A 23,601-nucleotide genomic window follows, 5' to 3' on the forward strand; every position below is an offset into this window, starting at 1 on the left:
AGAATTTTCTTTCCTCATTTTCTTCCCTTTTTGTTCATTTTAGACTTTTACTCATTGATTCATGGACTTTATATTAATTTAGTGTCTCTTTAGTCTCTAGAATCATGGAATTTTCCACATTTTGGGGGAAGTCTTTATGTACCAATACATAGTCAATTTTGCTGAAATTTTACATAGGGCATGTATGTACAGCTGATATGTGTGTGTGTGTGTGTGTGTGTGTGTGTATTCCTTTCTATTCCAATGTAATAATTGCCCAAGAACTTTGACCTCTAATTTTCTAAGGTTCTATTCAGGTCCTTAACTTCTTTCTTATTTATCTTTTGATTAGATTCATGTAGGTCTGAAATAGGTACATTGAATTCCCCCACTATCACAGTTTTATTATCTATTTCTCCTTCCAATTTGATTAGCTGTTCCTTAAGTACTTAGACTTAGATCTAAGAATTTAGATCTCATGTTATTGGGTATAGACATATTGATGTTTATTCATTGTTTATGGTACCTTTAGGCACAATATAATTTCCCTTCTTATCTCTTTTTTTTATCTTATCTATATTTACTATAGCCTTATCTGAAATAGATTGCTGCCCCAATTTTTTTAGTTCAGCTGAAACATAATAAATTTCATGACTATCATTCATTGTACCTCTATGTAAATCTTTTTGTTTTGAGAGTGTTTCTTGTAAACAACACACTGTCAGATTCTGCTTTCTGATCCATTCTTCTATCCCTTTCCATTTTATGGGTGATCTAATTCCATTCACATTTACAATTATGATTATTAATTGTGTATTTCCTTCCAATCTGTTCTCTTTTACTTTTTCTTCTCTTTGCTCCTATTTCTTTCTTTACAAATAAGAAAGTAGTAGAAGAGAGGAAGTTTGCCTGACACCTGTGATCTTATAAGTGAAACAGACTCTGTCCTCTTTATTGCAACTCTTCTCCTTGCCCCATTCCCTATCCCAGGTTTTACTCTTTTTCTTTTTCATTTTCCTCCCTCAAACATTTAAGGAGTATTATTTCCTTAACCTATTCTGCCCATTTCTAAGACTCCTCTCTAACTCTCCTTTGTCCCTGTCCCTCCTATTTCTCTTTTGAGTATAACACATTTCTATAACAAGTTCTATGTGGGAGATGGGATGGGATGGAAGGAGTATATGTACTTGTATTCAATCTTCTTTTATCAGAATCAGATGAAAGTGAGGTTCATGAAACCCTTGCCCCCACCCCACCTTCAATCTTTTCTTCATGTCTATGTACTATTTATCTTTTGTACCTCTATAATGCAAAAGTGATTTCCCTACCCTTCTTCCTACTTTTCTCCCCAGCCTAGTTCCTACTCTCTCCTAGTTTTGTCTTCTTTCAATAGAGAGCAAAATTAAATTTAAAAAAATCACCAACAGACCCTTTATCATTTTTACCCCCCCCCCTCTCTCTCTCTCTCTCTCTTTGTCTCTCCCCTTTTCGGTGAGGCATTCAGGGTTAAGTGACTTGCCCAGGGTCACACAGCTAGTAAATATCAAACATCTAAGGCCAGATTTGAACTCAGGTCCTCCTGACTCCAAGGCCGGAGCTCTATTAGCTGCCCTCTATTTTTTCTTTCTCTATGACTTTTGATGATAGTAGTGTTCTGAGATGACTTTTATTTATCTCCCTCTTAACATATAAAGAATCCATCACTATATATTCCCTTTCAATTAAATATGAGTACCTTTCTGTGTTTTTTTGGGGGGGGGAGGGGGGAAAAGGGAGGGGATCTGCCTTTCCATTGCCAATTATCCCATCAGTTCCATCCTTATAATCAAAAATGCTTCAAAATCTTGTATTCCATCAAAGATCCCTTTCCCCACCCCACCCCCATAGTATTATACCCAGTTTTGCTGAGTAAGTTATTTTGATTGCAAACCTTTATCTCTTGGCTTTTGGAATATTATATTCCAATCTCTCTTTTTTATAGTGGTAGCTAATAAGTCTTATATAGTTTTTATTTGGCTCCTTGGTACTTGAACTTCTTTTTGACTTCTTGGAACATTTCTTTTTTGACCTGGAAGCTCTGGATTTTGGCTATAATGTTCCTGGGAGTTTTCAAGTTAGCATTTATTTGGAGTTCTTTTCATTTTTTCTTTGCCCTTTGGTTCTAAGAGTTCTAGGCAATTTTCATTTATGATTTCTTGAAATTTTGTGGCCAGACTTTTTTTTGATCATAGTTTTCTTGGATTGTCCCTCAAACTATTTTCTGGGTCAATTGTGTTTGATATTTCTTGAATTTTCTTCTATTTTTTTAAAAAAAATTTTTCACTATGCTTTTTCTTATTCTCTTGTTGAGTTTTTGTTTTCTGTATAGCTCCTTCTAATTTTTAAGTCATTTAATTCTTGAATGAGATTACCTACTACATATTCTATGATATTAGTTTCCCTTTCCTCTCTTTTCTCCCTTGCTTTTCTACTACATATCTCTTGTTCCATATCCTCCAGTTTCTCCTAAAGTTCCTATGGCCAGGACATTTTTTCTAAGGCCTCTTTTTTTTTTCTGGACCTGCTGGGGAGTCTCTTATCCTCTTGGAGTTTCCTCCCTGGGAATTTCTCAAACCAAGGTATTTCATCTGAAGTTTTCCTTCTTTTGCTGAATATTATGGGCAGAGCCTAACTGATGCTGAGTATAGAGAATCAGACTAGTGCTCCCCCATCAAAGCCTACTGTCAATGTTCCATTGGGCATTAGGTTATGGTATCCTACTTTGAAGAAGATTCTCTACCCCTGAGTATCAGTGGTTTAAGGACGATATTCTGATGCCTCAAGGTTCTAAAAAGAACTGTGCTTTCAGCAATTCTTCTTACACCCTTGACTCTATGACAGTTTTTGACACAGCAAAGCACTCTTCCTAGGTCCAGAATGGGATTAAAATACCCAAAGTCAGAATACCTTGTAAGAAGCTATATTCTTGGATGCTAGAGTACCAGTAAGACAATAATCTACAACTAGCCTTCTGCTTGCATTAATGGGGAGTTTCAACAGACTTCATTATTTCTGCTGTGACCCCAACCTAATCCCTTTCCTCTATTATGAATTCATCCTTCTTGGATTTTACTGGGCTCTGATCACTGCACTTTATTAGTTTTGAAGGATACCTTGCTTATTTCCTTGGCCCCATCCTTTCTTATCAATTTTGTTATGATGATTCCCCAGCTAGGACTGTGGGTGTTGTGATTAAAGCAGAGCAATAAATCCCTGTCGTGGCTTACCTTCTCCCACCATGAAAGGGTTTTGCCTGGTCTATGTTTATACCTTCTAATCTCCATCCATATTCAGGGTAGGCAAACTGAGAAGAGTGATACCTGTTCCCTTCCATTAACTTCTCACCATTGGGAGTGATCAAGACCTCAAAATTTGTGAGCACTGAACTTACCTGTTATTTGGGGTTTTATGACATTTGGACTTCTCCCTTTCCAGGGTTGGGGAGAATTGGGGGCCTGAGGCCAGCTCCTCTAGAACAATATTTCTTCAGTGGGGTTACAGAAATCAGAGCTATGGAGTATGAATAGCTCATTGGTAGGGAAAATCACTCTCTGCTTCCTAGGCCCTCTTCTCATTCTCCTTCTAGGAAAGATGGTTCTAGAAGCAGATATTCTTAATCTGGAATCTGTGAACTTAAAAAATGTACTTTGAAACAGTATTTAAATATAACTAGTTTCCTTTGTAACCCTATGAATTTTATTGTATGCATATATAAGAGACTTTGCCAAGATCCTTGGAGCTGTATTTCTCCCCAGCTTGGAAAGCTAACAGGAGATCAGGCCTAGGAGGTGATATTTCTCCCAGAACAGCTTAGTGTTTTGAGAATCTCCCAAGACAAAGAAAGGAGAGAGGGCAGTGAGAAGAGAATAGGGAGGTGATAGGGATCCTTAACACATGGTGAAGGGTGACAGCAACATTTGCAGTCCCCTTCTTCAAACCCCAGTTTCCATGAGATACCATTAGAGGTGATATCTTTAAGGACAATCTGAGAGATAGATTTTCCAGAGCTCATTCAGGTAACTGGGGCACTGAGGAAAAAAAAAAAACAATCTAGTTCTATATCTCTCTATGTTCATTTAGAAGTCACCACTTTGAAGAAGGGTCCTACTATCTTTCTTTTTTTTTTCTCTCTATCCACCCAAATCCCTTTCTCTTTGAAAGTAAAATAAAAACAAAAAAATTGTTTGGTCTTTAAAAAAAAAAGGATTAGAGATTGTTCTGCTTGGCCCTAGTGTGCAGAACTGTGAATAGTGTGTGAAAGTTGCAAAGAAGCAAATTAAGGCTGTGCATAAGAAAAAGCTTCCTGTATATTTAGAACTATATCCCAAAGTTGAAATGGGCTGCCTTGGGTGTTAATGGTTTCCCCCTTACTGAAGATGTTCCAGAAAAGTCTGAATGAATACTTGTCTGGTGTATTGTAGGGAGGATTCTTATTCAGGTATTTTTATTCTAGTTTAGGACCCTATCATCCATTACAACTCTGAGATTCTGTGAGACGTTCATGGTATCACAGAATATCAGAGCCGGAAGTAATTTTGACAATGTTTTATCTATGTATCCTCAACATCTTGCATATAACAGATGTTTAGCAAATGCTTGTTAGATTGGATTCAATTGGATGAATTGGGTATAATGCTAATCCAGTTTATAGATGTAGGAATTGAGGCTAGGGAAGAGAAGTGTTTTACTCAACATCACAAAACTAGCAATATGAATTTGGATCCCCTTCCATCTGGGTAAAAAAGAAACCAGCCAGAGGACCAAGTAGTGGCAATGAACCAAAGAAGCAGGTAGTCCAAGCTCAGGGGCTCTCAGGAGAGAAGAACTTGAGAGTTCGGGAAGCCAGCCAAAGATTGAGAAATGTCTCAGAGGGCTAATTTCAGCAGGACTCTTCTTTTTTGGAACTGCAGTCTATCCCCTGAGACCTTAAATAACAAGGTCCCAAGTTGGAACAGTGACGGAAATAACTTACAAATAAGAGAAATCCCATGAAATAGGAGCCCAGGGGGAATTGGAACAGTTACTTCACTTTTGATTCTAATAAGGCCCACTGCTTATTAGATACATAAAGTCAAGAGGAATGCTGCATTATACTCCAGGTATAAGGTCTACTGCCTGACCTGGAGAACTAGGGTAGGGATCTCTTATTCTCCCACCCCACATGCCCTGATTTAACTCCTCTTCAGCCCAGCCTTTCATCCTATCTCCCTTTAGTTCCTAAGGGAGACCATCTGGTCCTTGCCAGCTTATGAGCTGTCTGCCCTACAGAAGGGGAGAAGGAGAATAAGAATAGGAGGCTTCTCCTTTTCCCCTGCCCCTCATCCCCCAAAAGCATTATTGGAGATCAACCCAGACCATGAAGGTCAGTTTCATTGTGGTGGAGAAGGAGAGTCATCTTCTGGGCCCCAAATCTAGTCTGGGAAGTGGGAATATTGTAGGACAATTGAATCACAGAATTTTAGAACATTAAAGTTAAAAGGGATCATCTGATCCAATACCCTCATGTTATAGATGGGGAAAGAACCCTCTATGTCCCCAAATCTTAGGGCTTTCTTCCTATGCCCACCACTTATCCCCTTGACCTTGAATTTAATCCCATGCAAGATGAAGACTTTGAAAATCAAAGAATCACAGAACTTTTATAGCTGGAAGGGACTTTAGAAATCATGTAGTCCAACACCAGCATTTTACAGAGGTCACTGGGATCCAGAGAGGTGAAGTGAATTACTCTCTCACACAGCTGTTAGTGGCATAGCTGAAATGACAACCTGGGTCTTCTGACTTAATGCTTTTGAATTAGTCAGAAAAAATTGAAGAGAAGGGGTGCAGTCTGGCGTATAATCAAAGTAGGTGGCTACTCATACTATGTGAATTAAGTGGCATGGGAAACACCCAAGGTCCTCCCCAATGCTCCAGTTAATGTCTGAAACTTCATTTTAACACTATTTTCTCTTTAGCTTTGATCCTCCCACCAGAGTATTGAGAGCTAGAGAGAGGACCCGTGTGCTCAACTTTAATTCTTGCAAAGATTGCATGTTATCAAAGGGAAGATTTGTCAGCTGGTATTATTAACAAGAAGCTCATGAACGAGTCGGCATGGCTTCAAAAAACAAAACAAACAAAAAAACTTGTCATTCCAGAATACCTTCATTTCATTTTTTTTTTAGTAAATTGGTAGATCACAGGAATGTCGAGGATGTAGTATACATATATTTCAGCAAAGCATTTGACCAAATTTCTTCTGTTATCTTTGTGGCCAAATTGGAGCCATATGGGCTCAATGATAGATAGTCAAATGAACAGAACCCCCCAAAATAATTAATGGACTAATGTCAGCTTGGAGGGGGATCCTTAAGGGAATGCTGCAGGGACTATCTGTACTTAGTTCTGTGTTATTTAGTATTTTTCTCAATAGCTTGGATGAAGGTAAAGGTAACATGATTATTAAATTTACAGATGACACCAAGTGAGGAGAGAAAAGTAACACATTGTAGAACAGAATCAGAATCCCAAAAGATTTTCCCAGGTTGGAACAATGGGGCATTTTAATAGAGATCCACGTAAACTCTTATACTTAGGTTTAGAAAATCAATTTCATGTATACAAGATATAAAAAAGATCTGAGGCTTTTAGTAGATTATTTGTTCAACAGGAGTCCACAAGGCAATATGGTAGCCAAAATTAAAATGTGATCTTTGGCTTCATTAAGAGTATCCTAGTGAACAGAATAAGGGAGTTGATAGTCTCACTGTACCCAGTCAGACCATAACTAGGGTACTGTGCTCGGATCTGGGTGCCACATACACTGAAACATGTCCAGAAAAAGGTAATCAGGATAATGAAGGGGACTCAAGACCATACACAACAAGGATCAATTAGGAGGGAAGCTAGCTTAGAGCATAGAAAACCTAATGGAAGGACATGATAGCAGTCTTCAAATATTTGAAGTATTGTCACATGGGAGAAAGATGTATCATTTTCTGCATAATTCCAAAGAAATACTGGATAAAAGTTGCAGAGAAGCAAATCTAGGTTTTATTTAAATGAAAAAATCTCTACCAACTGGAAGTGGAATGAGCTATCTTGGGAATTATTGGGTTCTCCTTTTCGCAGAGGGCTTCAAGCAAAGGTTGGGTGGTTATTTGTCAGAGATTTAGAAATTTAATGATCAGGGGTAGATTGAGCTAGATAGTCTCTGAGGTCCCTTCTAATTCTGAAATTCTGTGATTTGAGGATGAAAGTGAATCCTGTCCTGACATGCTAGCATTAACTCAAACTGCCCTTCTTTGAGGTACTAAGTATAGCAAGATTCATCAGATTCCATGTTATAGGCAAGATCTTGAGCTCTCTGCTGAGCCTAGAGCAACTAGAGCTCATCCTGATTCTGGCTCACAGATTAATGTCTTATCCCTGGACAGCGTATTTCCCTGCTAGACCCTCACACCATATGTCATGAGGCAAGTAGTTTGAAGTAGGAAGATATAGAAAATTGAATTTAGCTTGGGATAAAACCAGTTAAATTTTTATTCAATATAATGATCTTTTGTAAGGGACTCAAAACTTCTCAATGGTCCAATAGATCTGTGATTTCACTAATGAAAGCATTCCCTTCCAGTGATGCAGATCATAACCCACCCATGCCTGCCCATTTTACACGACTCTTAAATATATTCCCCTGCAAATTCACCATAGCAGGTCTACCCAAAATGTTGGGGATCCCTTCAATACATGACTTTTAAAAAATCCTCGTCTATCTAAAAATGTTTGTAAAGAAAACAAAGGGGACATAGAACTGTAACTAAAAAGTCATTGCAAAATAAAATAAACCAAACTCTAGGAAGGATGGTTCTTAGAAAAAAAAGGATTCTTAGAAGGAAAACTGAGATGGAGATAAAAAAAAAAAAGCAAAACCTCTTAAGATCAGGGAGGTTAGACCCAGGCTCTTCTTCTCCCAGAAGCAAAGTTCATCTCTTCCTCCTGACTTTTTCAGCATAAATTGAGAAGCTGAGTTGAGTAAAATGCTGAAAGAGAGAGACTGACCCCACAGTAGGAGAAATGTGCTAACAGAGCAAGAAATAAAGTAGAGCAAGAAAGAGGAAGTCAATTCTCCGACTCTCTAAGAAACAGGAAAAGAAATCAGACCAAAAGAGAGAGACTTTGAGACTAAGAAACATAGGTAAGTGCAGAATTGAAAAGACCATTGTGTAGAAACCCATATAGGTTTCAGAGGAAGGAAAGCACAAAAGTGGGAAACCTGAGCATTAATTAGTATATGAAAAATTCACATATTATGTACTAAGTTGAAATTTTATGTACTGGGTTTTCTTAAAGATGTGTAGCCCTTCTGAAGAATGCTTGATGAGAGAAGTAGAGGAAGGGTTGTGCAGTCCATTAAGGTCTGGGGTATATCTTGTTATGCTCTGGGACCTGGGAGAAGAGAATGAATGGGGGCAGCCAAGCTCCACTGTTTGAAAAGAATGTCAGTTCTGCTTTGTAGGATTACAAGAGACCAAGTTGTCAGAACACATATACTGTTTATGTTCCAACATATGGTACCTGTACCCATTACAAGTCAACATGCACTTACTACTTACCAGGCACTGTGCTGAACACTGGAGGATATGAATATAATTAAAAAGAAAGACATTACCTGTCCTCAAGGAGCTTACATTCTAACGGGGGAAGATAACAAATAAAAAGAACTTGAAAAGTGGGCAAGAGGAGGGGCGGAAGGCTCCTGCCACATAGGTCATATTGACAGAGTCCAGAAAGTCAGAAGCAGAGCCATGAGAGGAATGAAGAATGGCTGGCCTGGACCCTTTGGTGGTCTTTTACTGTGTTTCAACAGCAACAACTGGTGCATCATCTTCCTGAGGTTTCTTCTTCTCGTAACTCTTCTCTCTCTGGCTTGAAAAATACTTTTTCAACCCCTAAATCATGCCTTTTTCCTCCTTCCAAACCTATTCTACATTCCCTTTCTTCCCCATGTAGCCTAATCTTTTCATAATTCCCAGAAACCCTTATACCCAGTTATTCTGTATACATTTGCACATATTCTTTAGTCTCTGTAACTGTATCTTATGAATGTTTCCTATGTAGAGATCTTATGACTCCCATTAGCCTGATGGTTCATGAAGGTAAAGACTGTCTCACCATATCTTCCTCTTTTATGAAATCATGATTCTTCTTCCTTTTACTTCTTTACATCAACCAGTACAAGATCCATTGTATTAACTGACTGTCTGAGACATCCCCAATGTTTGTGAAAGTCAACTTTCCCAGCATGAATTGTCTTGGCAGGGGGAAGAGAGGTGGGGCAAGTTTTTATTCTTTTATTCTGGACTTAACAAACACCACATAAAATTAGCATTTCTATACGCACAGTATAACAGAAGAAGATCATACACGAAAATGCAAATTTCTATTATGTGGAGCTTGTTTTTTGTAAAAGCTCATAACAAATTCAACATTAACTTTCAAAGCTGTCCTATTTATTGTCTCCTTTTGAACTGACTTTAATTCTCTTCTATTGCCCCCCCCCAAAATGCTTCAATGACTCTCTTTTAGTTCTTTTTTTTGTCTCTTTTTGGGGGTGAAGAACTCTATCTTTACTTCCCTTCTGCGTCCTACCTCCTCCTCCCAAATGAAAGAAGAAGAAGAAGAAGAAGAAGAAGAAGAAGAAGAAGAAGAAGAAGAAGAAGAAGTAGTAGTAGTAGTAGTAAACCTTGCAACAGATTGCCTAGAAAATCAAAACAAATTCCTACTTTGGCCATTTCCAAAAATGTAAGTCTCATTCTTCATCTTGAGTCCACCACTAATCTGTCAGGAGATGGGTAGCCTGCTTCATCTTCAGTACTCTGGAATCCTAGTTGGCTATTGCACTGATCATTGTTCTTAAATCTTTCAAAGTTGTTTTTATTTACAATGTTATATTAAACATTCTTCTGGTTCTGCATCGATTCATACAAGTCTTCCCAGGTTTCTCTGAAACTCATCATTTCTTATGGTATGAGAGAAGGGAAGGAATAGAGGGTGGTGGAGGAAGAGAAGAGGGAAAGGAAATAAACATTTATTAAGTATTTACTATGAGTCAGGCACTGTGCTAAGCACTTTACAAATATTATCTCATTTGGTACAGGAATATTCCATTACATTTCCACTATTGAAAAAGCTGCTATAACTATTTTTGTACATATGGATCCTTCTCCTATTTCTTGGATCTCTTTAGTATAAACCTATTAGTGTTATTACTAGGTCTTAGGTTGTACAGTGTTTTGTGACTTTTTAACATAGTTTCAAATTACTTTAGAATGGCTGAACAAATGCACAGCTCTAGCAAGACTGTATTAACGTGCCTGTTTTCCTTTAGCCCCTCCTGTAATTGTCATTTTCCATTTTTGTTATCCTTGCCAATCTGGTGGATGTGACATGGAATGTAAGAGTTGATACAATTTGCATCTTTTCTCATTATTGATGATTAGGAGCACTTTTTCATATAGTTGTTGATAGCTTGTATTTCTTCCTTTGAAAACTCTCTGTTCATATCTTTTGACCATTTATGTATTAAGGAATGGCTCTCATTCCAAATTGAAATTAGTTGTTCATATGTCTTGAATGTGAAACTTTATTAGAGAAACTTGCTGCAAAGATTTTTCTCCCCAGTAAACTGTTTACCTTCTAACTTTAACTGCATTGGTTTTGTTTGTGTAAGAACTTTTTCATTTCATGTAATCAAAATTGTCCATTTTGTCTCATATGCTTCTAAGCCTTGTTTGGTCATGAGTACTTCCCTAGTTTTGAGATTTAATTTCTTCCTTGTTCCTGTTATTTGTTTATGATTTGATCTTTTATATTTAAATCCTAAATATAATTGGAGCTTTTCTTGATATATGGCATAAGATCTTGCTTTATACTTAATTTCTACCAGTAATTTTCAGTTTTCTTAGTAACTTTTGTGGAAATATGAGTCTTTATCTTAGCAACTAGGATTTTTAAGTTTGTCAAACACTGGAATACTAGGTTGATTTGCTTCAGTGTGTTGTGTAACTAATCTGTTCTACTGATTTACCTCTTCATTTTTTAGCCAATCATTTTTCATGATCATTGCTTTGTAGTATAATTTGAGATCTAGTACTGCCTGAATACCTTTCTTACCTCTTTTTTCATTATTTCCCTTGAAAATGATGACTTTTTGCTTCTCTAGTTAAATTTTATTATTTTTTTTAGCCCTATAAAGCAGTCCTTTGGTAGTTCAATTAGTATAGCACTTTATAAGTAAATTATTTTTGATGTATGGTCATTGTGTTTGCCTACCTATGAGCAATGAATACTTCCCTAATTATTTTGATCTGTCTTCATTTCTATAAAGTGTGTTCCATAATTATATTCATATTTGGGTCTTGATAGGTAGATTTCCAAATATTTTATACATTCTTGTTTTGAATAGAATTTCTCTTTCTATCACTTCCTGTTGGCTTATGTTGGTAAAATAAACAAAGGCTGATAGTTTACATGGATTGATTTTATATCTTGTAGCTTTGCTGAAGTTGTTGATTATTTCAATTAATTTTTAGTTGACTCAAGGGTTCTTTACATAAACCATCATATCATCTACAAAAAAGGAATGATTTTCAATTCCTCTTTGCCTTTGATTACTCTCTCAATTTCTTTTTTCTTACTGTATAATTAGACTTTGTAGCACTATATCAAATTATATTAATATTAATGGCTATTCTTGCCTTGGCCCTGATCTTCTGGAAAGTCCTTGTGTTTATTCCCGTTTCAGAATGTTAGCTCCTGTTTTTACTACTTATCATACTAAGGAAAGGTCCATTTATTCCTATGTTTTCTATTGTGCTTTTTTTTCTTAAACAGAAGTAGATGTATTTTGTCAAAGGCTTTTTCCTACATCTATTGAAATAATTATGTGATTTCTATTATTCTTATTAATATGGTCTATTATGTTGATAGTTTTCCTAGGATTAAACTAACCCTGAATTCTTGGCATAAACCTAACCTAGACCTAGTTTGTAATGTTTGTGATATGTTGTTGTTGTCTGCTAGCTAATATTTTCCTTCAAAACTTTGTGTCAATGTTCACTAGTGTCACAAGTGAAATTGATAAAGACTAAGGAACAAAACTCCAAGTATAATCAATTTATTAGCAAAGCTAGCAACTGCCAACAAAAGGGATCCAAGACTCCCCAGAAACCAAAGATTCCATTTGGGAGTTAACACAGCATTCTTATAGTCAATAATTAGGAACCAACCAATTTACATAATCTTGATTAACATGTCAACAGAGTTTTCTGATTGGCTAGTGATTGATAAAATTTCTTATGGTTAGAACAGAGAAATTAAATAGAGAAGTTGAATGGAGAAGTTGAGGTTGGAACATTTGACAACAAGGAACTTGAGGCTGGAACATGCTATGGTTAGTACCGACTCCCCAATTTCCTGGAATTATCTTAACATAACATTTCTCATAATCACACGCTTTTACAATAGCATAGTAATTCCTCCAAATCACATGATTTTATATTAAAGCAAGGCCTAACTCACAATCACATAATGTAGAGCACGAAACAGAATACAACTGATTTCGAATATCACAATTTGTGACCCTTTGTGGTTGCCAAATTAGATAGGATGCGTATTCAGATTAGCTTTCATTGTAAAGAAAGTGTTCTGTCTCCCAAATCGTGAAATGAAACCTACCTTAAATGACTTAATGCACTTCTACTGGCCTACTTCCATCTAAAGGGAAACATAAAGGTGATACCATACCTCTATACCTTTAAATTGTACACCCTCCCATATTTCATCTATGTATACATAATTATTGGAAGAAGACACTTCTAATACCTAAATAACTTCACAGATACAGGTGCTGTAGCACAGACTAGGCTTTTGGACTCTCTACTACATCCAAGAATTTCTAGTGAACCAGCAGAACTCAACTGGCTTGAGAAAGGCCCACTCCAAGTACTACTGATCACACTAACTCCAATCAAGATTAGAGAAAAGGACTCTTGGACTTTGTTATTTCGCCTAATATTTGATTTTATATCAGAAGCTTCAAGGAGGGGCTTGTACCCCTATACTGCTTTATAATGTTCTTACTTAATGTTCTATCATATTCATGGCCTTTTCTTCCCCTATCCACTCCTCTCCAAAATATTGGAAAGGATTTATTGTGATAAGTAATCTTTATAGTGGGATAGGCTATTGACTTCCATGGATGTCATCATATGTACCAAGATGACCCTGATTGATAGATAATACTCCTCATCACCACTTGTTTCCCCTAACAACAACCAAAGGGGTTCTATTTATAATGGCTCTAGCTGGACCAAATGTGATATAACCTTTGGTCCATATTTATACCATAAGAATAACCAGATCTTTGGGGAATTTTGTTCTTATATTGATCAGGAGAATTGTAACAAAATTCATGACACTTTAACCTAGCTTTTCTGCTTATGTATTTATGCTTTCACTTTGAGCAATCTACTCTAAGAATTCCATAGTGATTTATTGTATTGATTGTTAATAAATGAAACATGTTATCAATCTGGCCTATATAAACTAGTGATTCATTGGAGGGGGAAATTGTGAAATTCATAATCAACCAGTTATACTCTGCTTAGTTCTTTATATTATGTGATTGTAAGCTAGGCCTTCCTTTAATATAAAATCATATGATTTGGGAGAAATAATATGCTATTGTAAAGGTATATGATTATGAGGAAATGTTATGCTAAGACAATTTTGGGAAACTGGGGAGTTGGTACTAACCACAGAATGTTCCAGCCTCAACTTCTCCATTTAACTTCTCTATTCTAACTGCAAGAAATTGTATCAATTACTAGCCAATCAGAAAACTCTGTAAACATGTTAATCAAGATTGTATAAGTTTGTTGGTTCTTCACTATTGACTATAAGATTGCTGTGTTAACTCCCAAATGGAGCTCTTGGTTTCTGCAGAGCCTTGGATTCCTTTTATTATCAATTACTAGCTTTGCTAATAAATTGACCATGCTTAAATTTTATTTCCATAGTCTTTATCAATTTCACTATTTGTCTATTGTTTTGTTTCTTTGTTTTGGTGCTCTGAACTAGGCAACAAGATCATATTTATATAATAGAAGGAGTTTAGTAGGAGTCCTCCCCCTTTTTTACTTCTTTTTCAAATTGCTTATATAATATTGGAATTAATTGTTTTTTGAATGTTTGATAGAATCTACTTGTACATCTATCTAGTTCTGAGTTGTTGATTTTTAACTCCTTCTGGAGTTCATGTATAGCGTGTTCAATTGTTCTTCCTGAGACTGGGTTATTTAAGTTCTCTATTTCTTGTTTTGTTAATTTGGACATTTTATGTGTTTCTAAATATCATCCAGTATTTTAAGCTGTCAGTATTATTGACATCAAAATTGTTTTCTACAGATTTCTTTTATTTCTTATTCATTTTTTCATTCTTTAGATTACTTTCCCCCAAATTTTATTTTATTTTTAGTTTCAAATTCTGCCCTTCCCTTTCCCCATCCATTGAGAAGGTAAGAAAACCAAAACCCATTACAAATATATATGGTCATGAAAAACAAGTTATTCTTATGACTTTGTTGTACATTTTCCTTTTATATTTTTCATTTTTTTTTATATTGGTGACTTGGTTTTTCTTTTTTTTAAAAAAATCAAATTAACTAATAGCTTACCTATTTTATTTTTGTTGATGATAAAAAAACAATTCCTAGTTTTATTTATTAATTCACTGGTTAATTTGATAATCTCTTCTTTGACTTTTAGAATTTCTTTTATTATGTTTAACTAAAGTTTTAATTTTGGGGGGGAGAAGGGTTCCAGGTTTAAAAAATTGTGTGCCCAAGTCATTGATCTATTATTTCTTTTTATTGTTGATGAACATGTTTAAAGATATGAAGTTTCTCCTGCTTACTTCTTTGACTGCACCCAAAAAATTTTGTATGTTTCATTGTTGTTAAATTCTTAGATGAAATTATCTATTATTTTACAATTTGTTTTTGGTCCACTAATTCTTTTATTTTTTTTAAGCATTCCTTTTTTCTTTTTTTAAATAGTATTTTTTTTTCCAGTTATATGTAAAGATAGTTTTTATATTCATTTTTACAACACTCTAAGTTCAAATTTTTCTAAAACAGTAAGCAATTTGATATGTTATATGTGTGCAATCATGTAAAACATATTTCCATATTAATCATGTTGTAAAAGAAGAAACAGACCAAAAGGAAAAAACACATACAAAAAAATCAAGAGAATGAAAATAGTATGCTTTGATTTGCATTCAGAATCCATCAGTTCTTTCTCTGTATGTTGATAGCACTTTCTATGAGTCTTTTGAAATTGTCTTAGATCATTGTTTTGCTGAGAGGAGCTTTGCCATTCATAGTTGGTCATCATACAATGTTGCTGTAACTGTGCACAATGTTTTCCTCGTTCTGCTGATTTCACTTTGCATCAGTTCATGTAAATCTTCCCAGGTTTTTCTAAAATCTATCTGCGCATCATTTTATAGCACAATACTATTCCATTACATTTATATACCACAGCTTATCCAACAGTTCCCCAATTGCCCATCAATCAATGCACATTATCCCCTCAATTTCCAGTTTTTTTGCCACCACAAAAAGAGCTGCCATAAATATTTTTGTGCGTGTAGGTCCTTTTCCTTTTTTTATGATCTTTTTGGGATATGGACCTAGCAGTGGAATTGTCAGTATCAGATAGTTTTGATAGTTGCCATTTTATAATATTAATTTAAGACCCCTTCCTTTGCATTTTGTCATTAATTCCCTTGATATTCTTGACCTTTTATTCTTCCAGATGAATTTTAATTTTTTATCACTTTTTTCTAGCTCTATAAAATAATTTTTGGTAGTTTGATTACCATGGCACTGAATAAGTAAATTAATTTAGGCAGATTGTCATTTTTATATATTGGTTCAGCTCAGCATTTGTTTATAAGGTATTTATGTGCTAATAAGTGATCGCTTCTTGTAAAGGTGACATGCACAGCTAAGAAATGCACATATTTCTTTCTGTTCTCATTCAGTAACAGCCAAAAATCTACCACATTTAAATTTTCTAAAATTATAATCATATCATTAACTTCTTTCTTGCTTAAAAAACAAGAGTTGTCTAGATCTGATAGGGGTATATTGAAGTCCTCAAATAGTACAATTTTACTATTTCTTCATTCACTCATGTAACCTTTTATTTAAGTATCAAGTTGCTATGCTATGCCATTTGGTTATATTAGATACATTGTCAATATAGTGCATTTAAACAGTTACCTGTTTATGACTTTTAATAAGCCTGTTTTTCTCTGTTGTCTTTTCTGCAATCATGATTGGCATGCCTGCTTTTTTTTTTAGTTTACTTGACACATAATACATTTCCTCCAGTCCTTTAGTTTTTATAAAATGAAGAGCTATGACAATCTTTTTCTTAAAATTATGAAAAGCTTTATGTTTCAAGTACATTTTTCCTAAACAATATATTGTTGGATTCTACTTTTAAATCCATTCCTCTATCCTCTTCCATTTTATAGGTGAGTTCATCCTATTCATGTTCACAGTTATGATCATAAATTGTGTGTTTTCCTCAATTTGTTTTCTCTTGTGCTATTTCTTTTCTTTGCCCCCTAGCCTCCTCTTTACAGAGAAGAAGGTGGTGAGAGAGAGGAGTATTCTCAAAACTAATGATCCATGATTGATACAATTTCCTTCTGCTCCCTTAACTCTTTTCTTTCCCTACATCACCCACCAGTCATAGGTTCTTATGCATTATTTCTTTCATGTTAAACTCCTTTTCATAAACAGCCCTCTGGAGGTATTTTGTTTATGATTAACCCCTCCCAGAACCTATTCTCCTTTTTATTACCCCTTTCTCTCTCTATCAATTTTGTTTCCTTATTGAGCTGAAAATATTTTACATGATGTGCTATGTTCTATCCTCATTCAAATGAAAGTGAGTTTCACGTGATGCCCACTCCTCCCTCTCCCTCTTACGTTTATATAGCCTTCTTGTACACCTTGATTGCATAAGTTTATAAATCCCCTTCCTCTTCCCCTTTCCTACTTTCTTTAGTGTAATCCTTTCCCCTTCCCTTTTCTTTCTCCTTTTAGGATAATCAAAACATAACAAAACCATTCCCAGTCCTTCTGTCTCATTTAACTTTCTCTATGACTACTCATGACACTAAGGATCTAAGGAGGGCAATCCTTTATTCCCTCCATTATAATATAAACATTTCATCCCTATAAAGTCTCTACCAATTAGCCAAATATATGCCTTTTATTTCTCTTGGCTCCTATGTTTTCATTTCAAAGATTTTACCCTGCCTTGGCCTTTTCATCAGAAATGCTTACAAGTCTTCAATTTCATTAAAGGTTTACTTCTCCCCCTGTTGGATTATATTCAGTTTTTCTAGATAAGTTATTCTTGGTTATAAGCCTATAACATTTTCCTTATCATATTCCAAGTTCTCTTCTTCATAGTGGTTAACTGCCAAATCTTGTGTGATCCTAACTATGCTAGAAGCTCTCAATTTTGGCTATAATGTTCCTGAGAGTTTTGATTTTGAAGTTTCTTTCAGGAAATGACCAGTGATTTCTTTCTATTTTCACTTTGCCCTCTGATTCTAATAAGACTGGGCAGTTTTAATTAATGATTTTTTGACACATCATTACAGATAATTTACATTTTTTTAAATTTTCAGATAGTCCAGTTATTCTTAGATTTCCTTCCCCCTCCCCTGCCCCCTGACCTGTTTTCTATTAGGTCAGTTGACACATATTATGTATATGTATACATATATGTGTATATTTTATTATTTTTTTCTTTAGTCTTTGCATTTTTAAAAATTTCTTGTTTAACAGAGTCATTAACTTTTCAGTGGTTCCTTTCTAATTTTCAGGGAGCTTGCTACCTGGGTAGCTACTTGGATTGAACCTCTTGTACTAAGCTGTTGATTCTCCTTTATTTCCTCTAGGTCTCTCATTTCTTTTCCAATTTTTTCCTCCAAAACTTTAATTTCACTCATCATATAATTTTTTAAAACACTTTTTTCATTTCTTCCAGGAATTCTAGTTAACCTTGAGGCTAAGTTGTGGTTTTCTTTGAGGCTTTTGCTTTTAGGTGTTTGCATGTAGGAATTATTCTTGTCTTCTCAGTTTGTTTCTTGGGTGGTACTGGTGATACATACTATTTCTGTATAAGTGGTATCTTTTTTCATTGTTAGCTTATTCTTCCAGCCTTACTTCCTAAAATGAGATTTTCTGTTACAGCAAGGCTCTGTGCACCTCTGGAGGTAATGTTAGGGCCATGTGTTCATTTGATCTGTATTGCTTGGTGTTCTGCTTCTGCTTTCTATAGATATTGGATTCTGGGTTCTTCTGGGTCTGTTCTGTGAGCTGGAAACTTGGAGCACATCTGATTTAGTTTGTAGTCAGTCAATGCCCTCCTGATCTGAGCTTTTCAAATTCCTAATCCTGGTTTGGGTCTTGGTGACACAACTACAGGCTTTCCCCTGAATTGATAGAAAACTACTGACCCCAACACCTGTCAGCTAGTTGGAAGGCTAAGTTAAAGTTAAGAGTGAAAGACCTACAGGTGCACCTACTATCTGGGCTCCCTGCCCTGATTATTTAGCTGCAAGCCCCAATTTGTACTAAAAGACTCTGAGACCTAGATCCGTGGTCAAAGTACTATAGCTACTAGGTTACCTCTGATCCTGCTCCCTGTCCCAATACAGTACTGTGTACCCCAGCCTCAATATGTGCTGGATCCAGACCACACTCTAAAGTCATTTGGACAGAATTACTGACTTCCCCATATTCTTGCTACCTGCCTTGGTACACAGGTGCTGACCACAGATCATTCCTGGTGCTGGAAGCCTTTGTACTTGGTCGTCCTAACTGGGCCATTTCTCAAGTGCCTTTGGCCTTTTGGTTGCCTCTCTTGTGCTAATGTGGGCTAGAAAAATGACCCACTGTGATTTCTCCTTGTCTTTTCTGATCAAGATTCAGTCTAGTGTTCTTCCTCAATCTTTGTTGGAGTAATTGTGAGAAAGTGATAGATTACAACTGCTTCTCTTTAAGTCTTCCATTTTAAAGCAAATTATCTTTATCACATGCCTTTTCCTCTTCTTAGGAACTTGCAACCTCATCTTGTGACCCTTTCTTGCCATTTGTCTTGTTTGTTGTTTAATCATTTTAGTCATGTCCAACTCTCTGTGACTCCTTTTTGTGGTTTTCTTGGCAGAGATACTGGAGTGGTTTGCCATTTCCTTCTCCAGCTCAATTTACATATGAAGAAACTGAGGCAAACAGAATTAAGTGACTTGCTCAGGGTCTCACAGCTAGATTTGAACTTGGGTCGTCCTGCCCCCAGGCCCAGCCCTCTATCCAATGTGCCACCTAGCTGCCATTTATCTTTAGAACCTGAATACTTGTTCCCTGTTTGTAATGTCCCAATACAGAAAAGCATCCACTCAGATTGAATGCTCTGTCTTCCATTCTAAGAAACTATCTTTGACTTAGCCCATCAATTTATTTGACCCGTGGGATTGCTATGGGGTTGAAATCTCCACCCCTACAAGAACTTGTCCAGCCTTTAACCCCATAGATCACCATTTCTCAACCAAATGAGGAAGCACTTAATGTTTATCCTTGGCTCTCCCCTTCTCTAGATTCTCTTCCCACTTTACAATAGTGGTATTTCAGCTGCCACCTCCCTGATGTTTTCCTCTAACTACACAGAAGGCACCACTATGATTATGATGCTTCACCCTGGTGGACATTCTTCAGGTAGAATCTCTTGATCCATACCCTGCCCTCTCCCTTCCCTTCCTGTTACCTGTACCTATCTTGTGTCCCATTCCTTCGAGGTCCTTCTGTCAATCATCTGTTCTTTTAGAAAGTCATCCTCTTGTATCCTTCCCTGTTTAAGAGGATCATGTAGCTTTCCTCTCTATTACAGCTAACCTATCCCAAGTCTTTTAGTATCTTCTTCCATCAATTATTCCCTCTCTTTTCTGCATCCTCAATCTCTCTTGCTCCATTGACTCTTTCCCCATTGTCTAGAAATAAACTGACATCCCTTCTAGTTTATTCTAAACTTTCCTCAACACTGCTAGTGCTCTAAGCTTTCCTGTCTAAGTATTTATACATTTCTTGAGTAATTTTTCAATCAGACTCTGCTAAATGAAACTATCACTCACTGTGTGCAAACTTTATCCTGACCCTAACAAAAGCTCCTTTCCAAGGAATACTTTATGTTTGCAAATAGCTGCTATTGAAGACATTGGAAATTTATGCTTTTATTACAAATATCTATGTTATATAGGCAGTAAAATTACAGTAGAGACATTTAGTCTATACATATATATACATGTATATGTGTGTATACGTGTGTGTGTGTGTGTGTGTGTGTGTGTGTGTGTGTGTGTAGGACTACATGTTTCTACTGCAATTTTACTGCAGGAAACTAGTTCGCTTTGAAATTTTCCCCCCATAGATCCTGGCAGATGGTAGAGAGGAAGCATGACATACCTAGTGGATAAACTCTGGACTTGAAATCAGCAGGTTTGTATTTCAGACCCATCTCTGTCACTTACTGTGTGACATCAGGGAACCACATTCCAGCCAAACTGGCCTGCCAGCTGCTCCCCACACATGACACTCTGTGCCTTTTCATAAGTGGTCTTTCCATTCTGGTAATGCACTCTCTCCTTTCCTCCATCCTTCAGATTCCTAGCTTCCTTCAAGCTCACAAGACCTTTTCTGATTTCTCTACCCTACTCCCTCTAGTTGTCAGTGCCCTTCCCCATTAAAATTACTTTGCATTTATCTTGTATATAGTATGCTTTTTATTTACTTATCTGTATGGAAGTTGTATCTTCCCTTTCCCTCCCACCAGCCCCCAAGGATGTAAATCTCTTGAAGGGCAGAACTGTTTCATTTTTCTCTGGGCATCACTATCATATAATACAATGATTTGCATATAATAAGGGTTTAATTAGATTGAATAGATTTGAACCTTGTTGAATTAGTTTCCTCATTTGTAAAATGAAAGCATTGTTCTGGATAAGTTTCTAGATTCCTTCCAATTCAAAAGTCCTTTGATTTATGAATTCTGGTTCATTGAGATTGGCAGTAAATGAGCTTTTCATTCAATTCGCTGTCAAAATTTCAGTTCTACTGAATGATGTTCTCCCTCTGTTACCTACAGGGGCAGCTCCTTCCCTGCCCCACGCACCTGGAGATGAGAAGCTTCTTTCTAGGTGAGCCTTGACAGAAAGGCTGGCTGTGCCATCCCCGGTCAGCAGATCTTTCTTTCAGGGCTCGCCCTGACCTAACTCAGCTCAGAATATTGTCGCCAAGCCCCAGATGCATAGGAAGTCAACAAGAAGAAGCATGAGATCCTCGGAGAAAGCAGAGACTTGAAATTTGGGCTAAAAGTAGATGGGAGAACAAGGGAATATGTAAAAGGGATGGAGAGAAGTGGGGAAGAGGACAGGTGAATGGCCATAGGGTGCTGCAGTAAGTAGCAATGGACTCATAAGAACCTCTTCTAATATGGGTGGCTGTAGGACTTTTTCCAGGAGCTTGAAAATCAGGCGGTTCTAGGAGAAAGATGTAGGATAGAGCTTTCTGTTAGGTTTTGTGACTTCTTTGTTGGATCTAGGGCATGACTATAAAGTCTTCTAAAAACTGTAAATGCTCTGGAGTCTGGGGGAGGGGTGGGGTCTCAATCTTTTGATTGAGGGTCATGCATCTTTTGAGAGAGTTAGATGTGTGGAAGGACGGATGGTAGAAGAGAGGAGTTTAGAAGTCCTCTGCTCACTCCATAATTCATGAGTTGGCCTTTCTCTGCAAACAGGTCTTTCAAAACTATGGAGAATGGAAACCATACCACCATCTCTGAATTCATCCTTTTGGGCCTCTCTAGCCTGCCAGAGAAGCAAGAACTCATCTTTGTGTTGTTCCTGGTCATGTACCTGATTGGAGCAGCAGGGAATCTACTCATCATCCTGGCCATCAGCTTAGACTCCCACCTCCACACCCCCATGTACTTCTTCCTCAGCAACCTGTCCCTAGTAGATTTCTGTTTTACCTCTGCCACAGTCCCCAAGATGCTGCTAAACATCCATAGGCAGATTCAGTCTATTTCTCACGAGGGCTGCCTAACCCAAATCTATTTCTGCATCTTGCTGGCAAATATGGATAATTTTCTCTTGACTGCAATGGCATATGACCGTTATGTGGCCATCTGCTACCCCCTCCAGTACACCACCATAATGAGCTTACAACTCTGCTGTCTAATGCTGGCTGGCTCCTGGCTCATTGCTAACTTCCATTCCCTGCTTCACACTCTCCTCATGGCCCGTTTAGACTTTTGTGCAAAGAATGTCATGCCATACTTCTTCTGTGATCTTGTTCCTCTCCTTCAGCTCTCTTGCTCTGACACACGCCTCAACCAGCTCATGATTTTGCTGGTGGGTGGGCTGATTGTTCTCATTCCCTTCCTTTGCATTCTTATCTCCTACACTCATATTGTATCGGTTGTGCTTAAGGTTCCCTCTGCCCTGGGCAAGCAGAAGGCCTTTTCAACTTGTGGTTCCCACCTCACTGTGGTTATTCTGTTCTATGGAACCATCACTGGGGTCTACTTGAATCCATCATCATCTCACTCTGCTGAAAAGGACTCGGTGGCATCAGTAATGTATATGGTAGTTACTCCCATGCTAAACCCCTTCATCTACTGCCTGAGGAACAATGAGATGAAGAGGGCCCTGAGGAAAGTGTTCAGCAGACAGACTTCTCACAGTCTATGATGTTAATCAAGGCTTTTCTTTCCCTAGGATTTTTGTGCTGGTAGGCACCTGATCCTACCAACAATTCCATTGTTTAAAAGACTTTTAGGAATTATGAAAATTCAGATTTTACTGTATTAGTCAGTAGGACTTGACAATCTCCTTAGAGGTGGAAGTGGGTGAGGGGAATACAAAGAAAGGAGAAGGTGTAGACACTCCTCCAGAAAGACCCAAACTGATGAAGAAAAAAAAAACACCTCCACAAGAGACAAAACATATAAAGAGAAATAGATATATATAGACACTATGGAAAGCTTGGTGTTACCCAAAGTTTCCTCAGATTTTCAACCTCACACATTAAGGTTGTCAACTTGAGGCACATTACTGCAGATCAGATGTTATACCCATAGTTGCTCTTTCCATGTAATTAATAGAGAAACCTCTAGCACAGTTGTTGTCCTGCATTTTCTAAGAGGACCAAAATGATATCACTATGTTAGAGTCAAGTTTTAGTGTGTCCAACTGTGGTTGATCAAACCAATACGAGCTCAGAATGTTCTACCACAGGTCAGCACAAATAGTCCATATGTACCTTTGGGGTGGATTCTCTAAGTCTGCACATCTTATGTTTCTCTTGAGCTATTTCAATTCTGCTTTGCTCATAGAGCACAGCACCTTTTCTGATGTGGGCATGCCATGCTGAGTGGTCCTGTGCCAATGTCTCCCAT

At 37.0% G+C, this 23,601-nt stretch overlaps 1 protein-coding gene across 1 annotated transcript; it reads left to right on the top strand.

The window, feature by feature from the left end:
* Positions 1 to 21,901: 21,901 nt before the first annotated feature.
* On the top strand, positions 21,902 to 22,894 carry LOC110202822 (olfactory receptor 1f45). Its single transcript, XM_020979169.2, has one exon. It carries the CDS (start codon positions 21,914 to 21,916, stop codon positions 22,892 to 22,894), a length of 981 nt encoding a protein of 326 aa, XP_020834828.2. The 5' UTR covers positions 21,902 to 21,913.
* Positions 22,895 to 23,601: the final 707 nt, after the last annotated feature.

This window comes from Phascolarctos cinereus, unplaced genomic scaffold, assembly GCF_003287225.1.
Source record: "Phascolarctos cinereus isolate Bilbo 61053 unplaced genomic scaffold, phaCin_HiC Scaffold_5;HRSCAF=322, whole genome shotgun sequence".
NCBI classification, from domain to species: Eukaryota; Metazoa; Chordata; class Mammalia; order Diprotodontia; family Phascolarctidae; genus Phascolarctos; species Phascolarctos cinereus.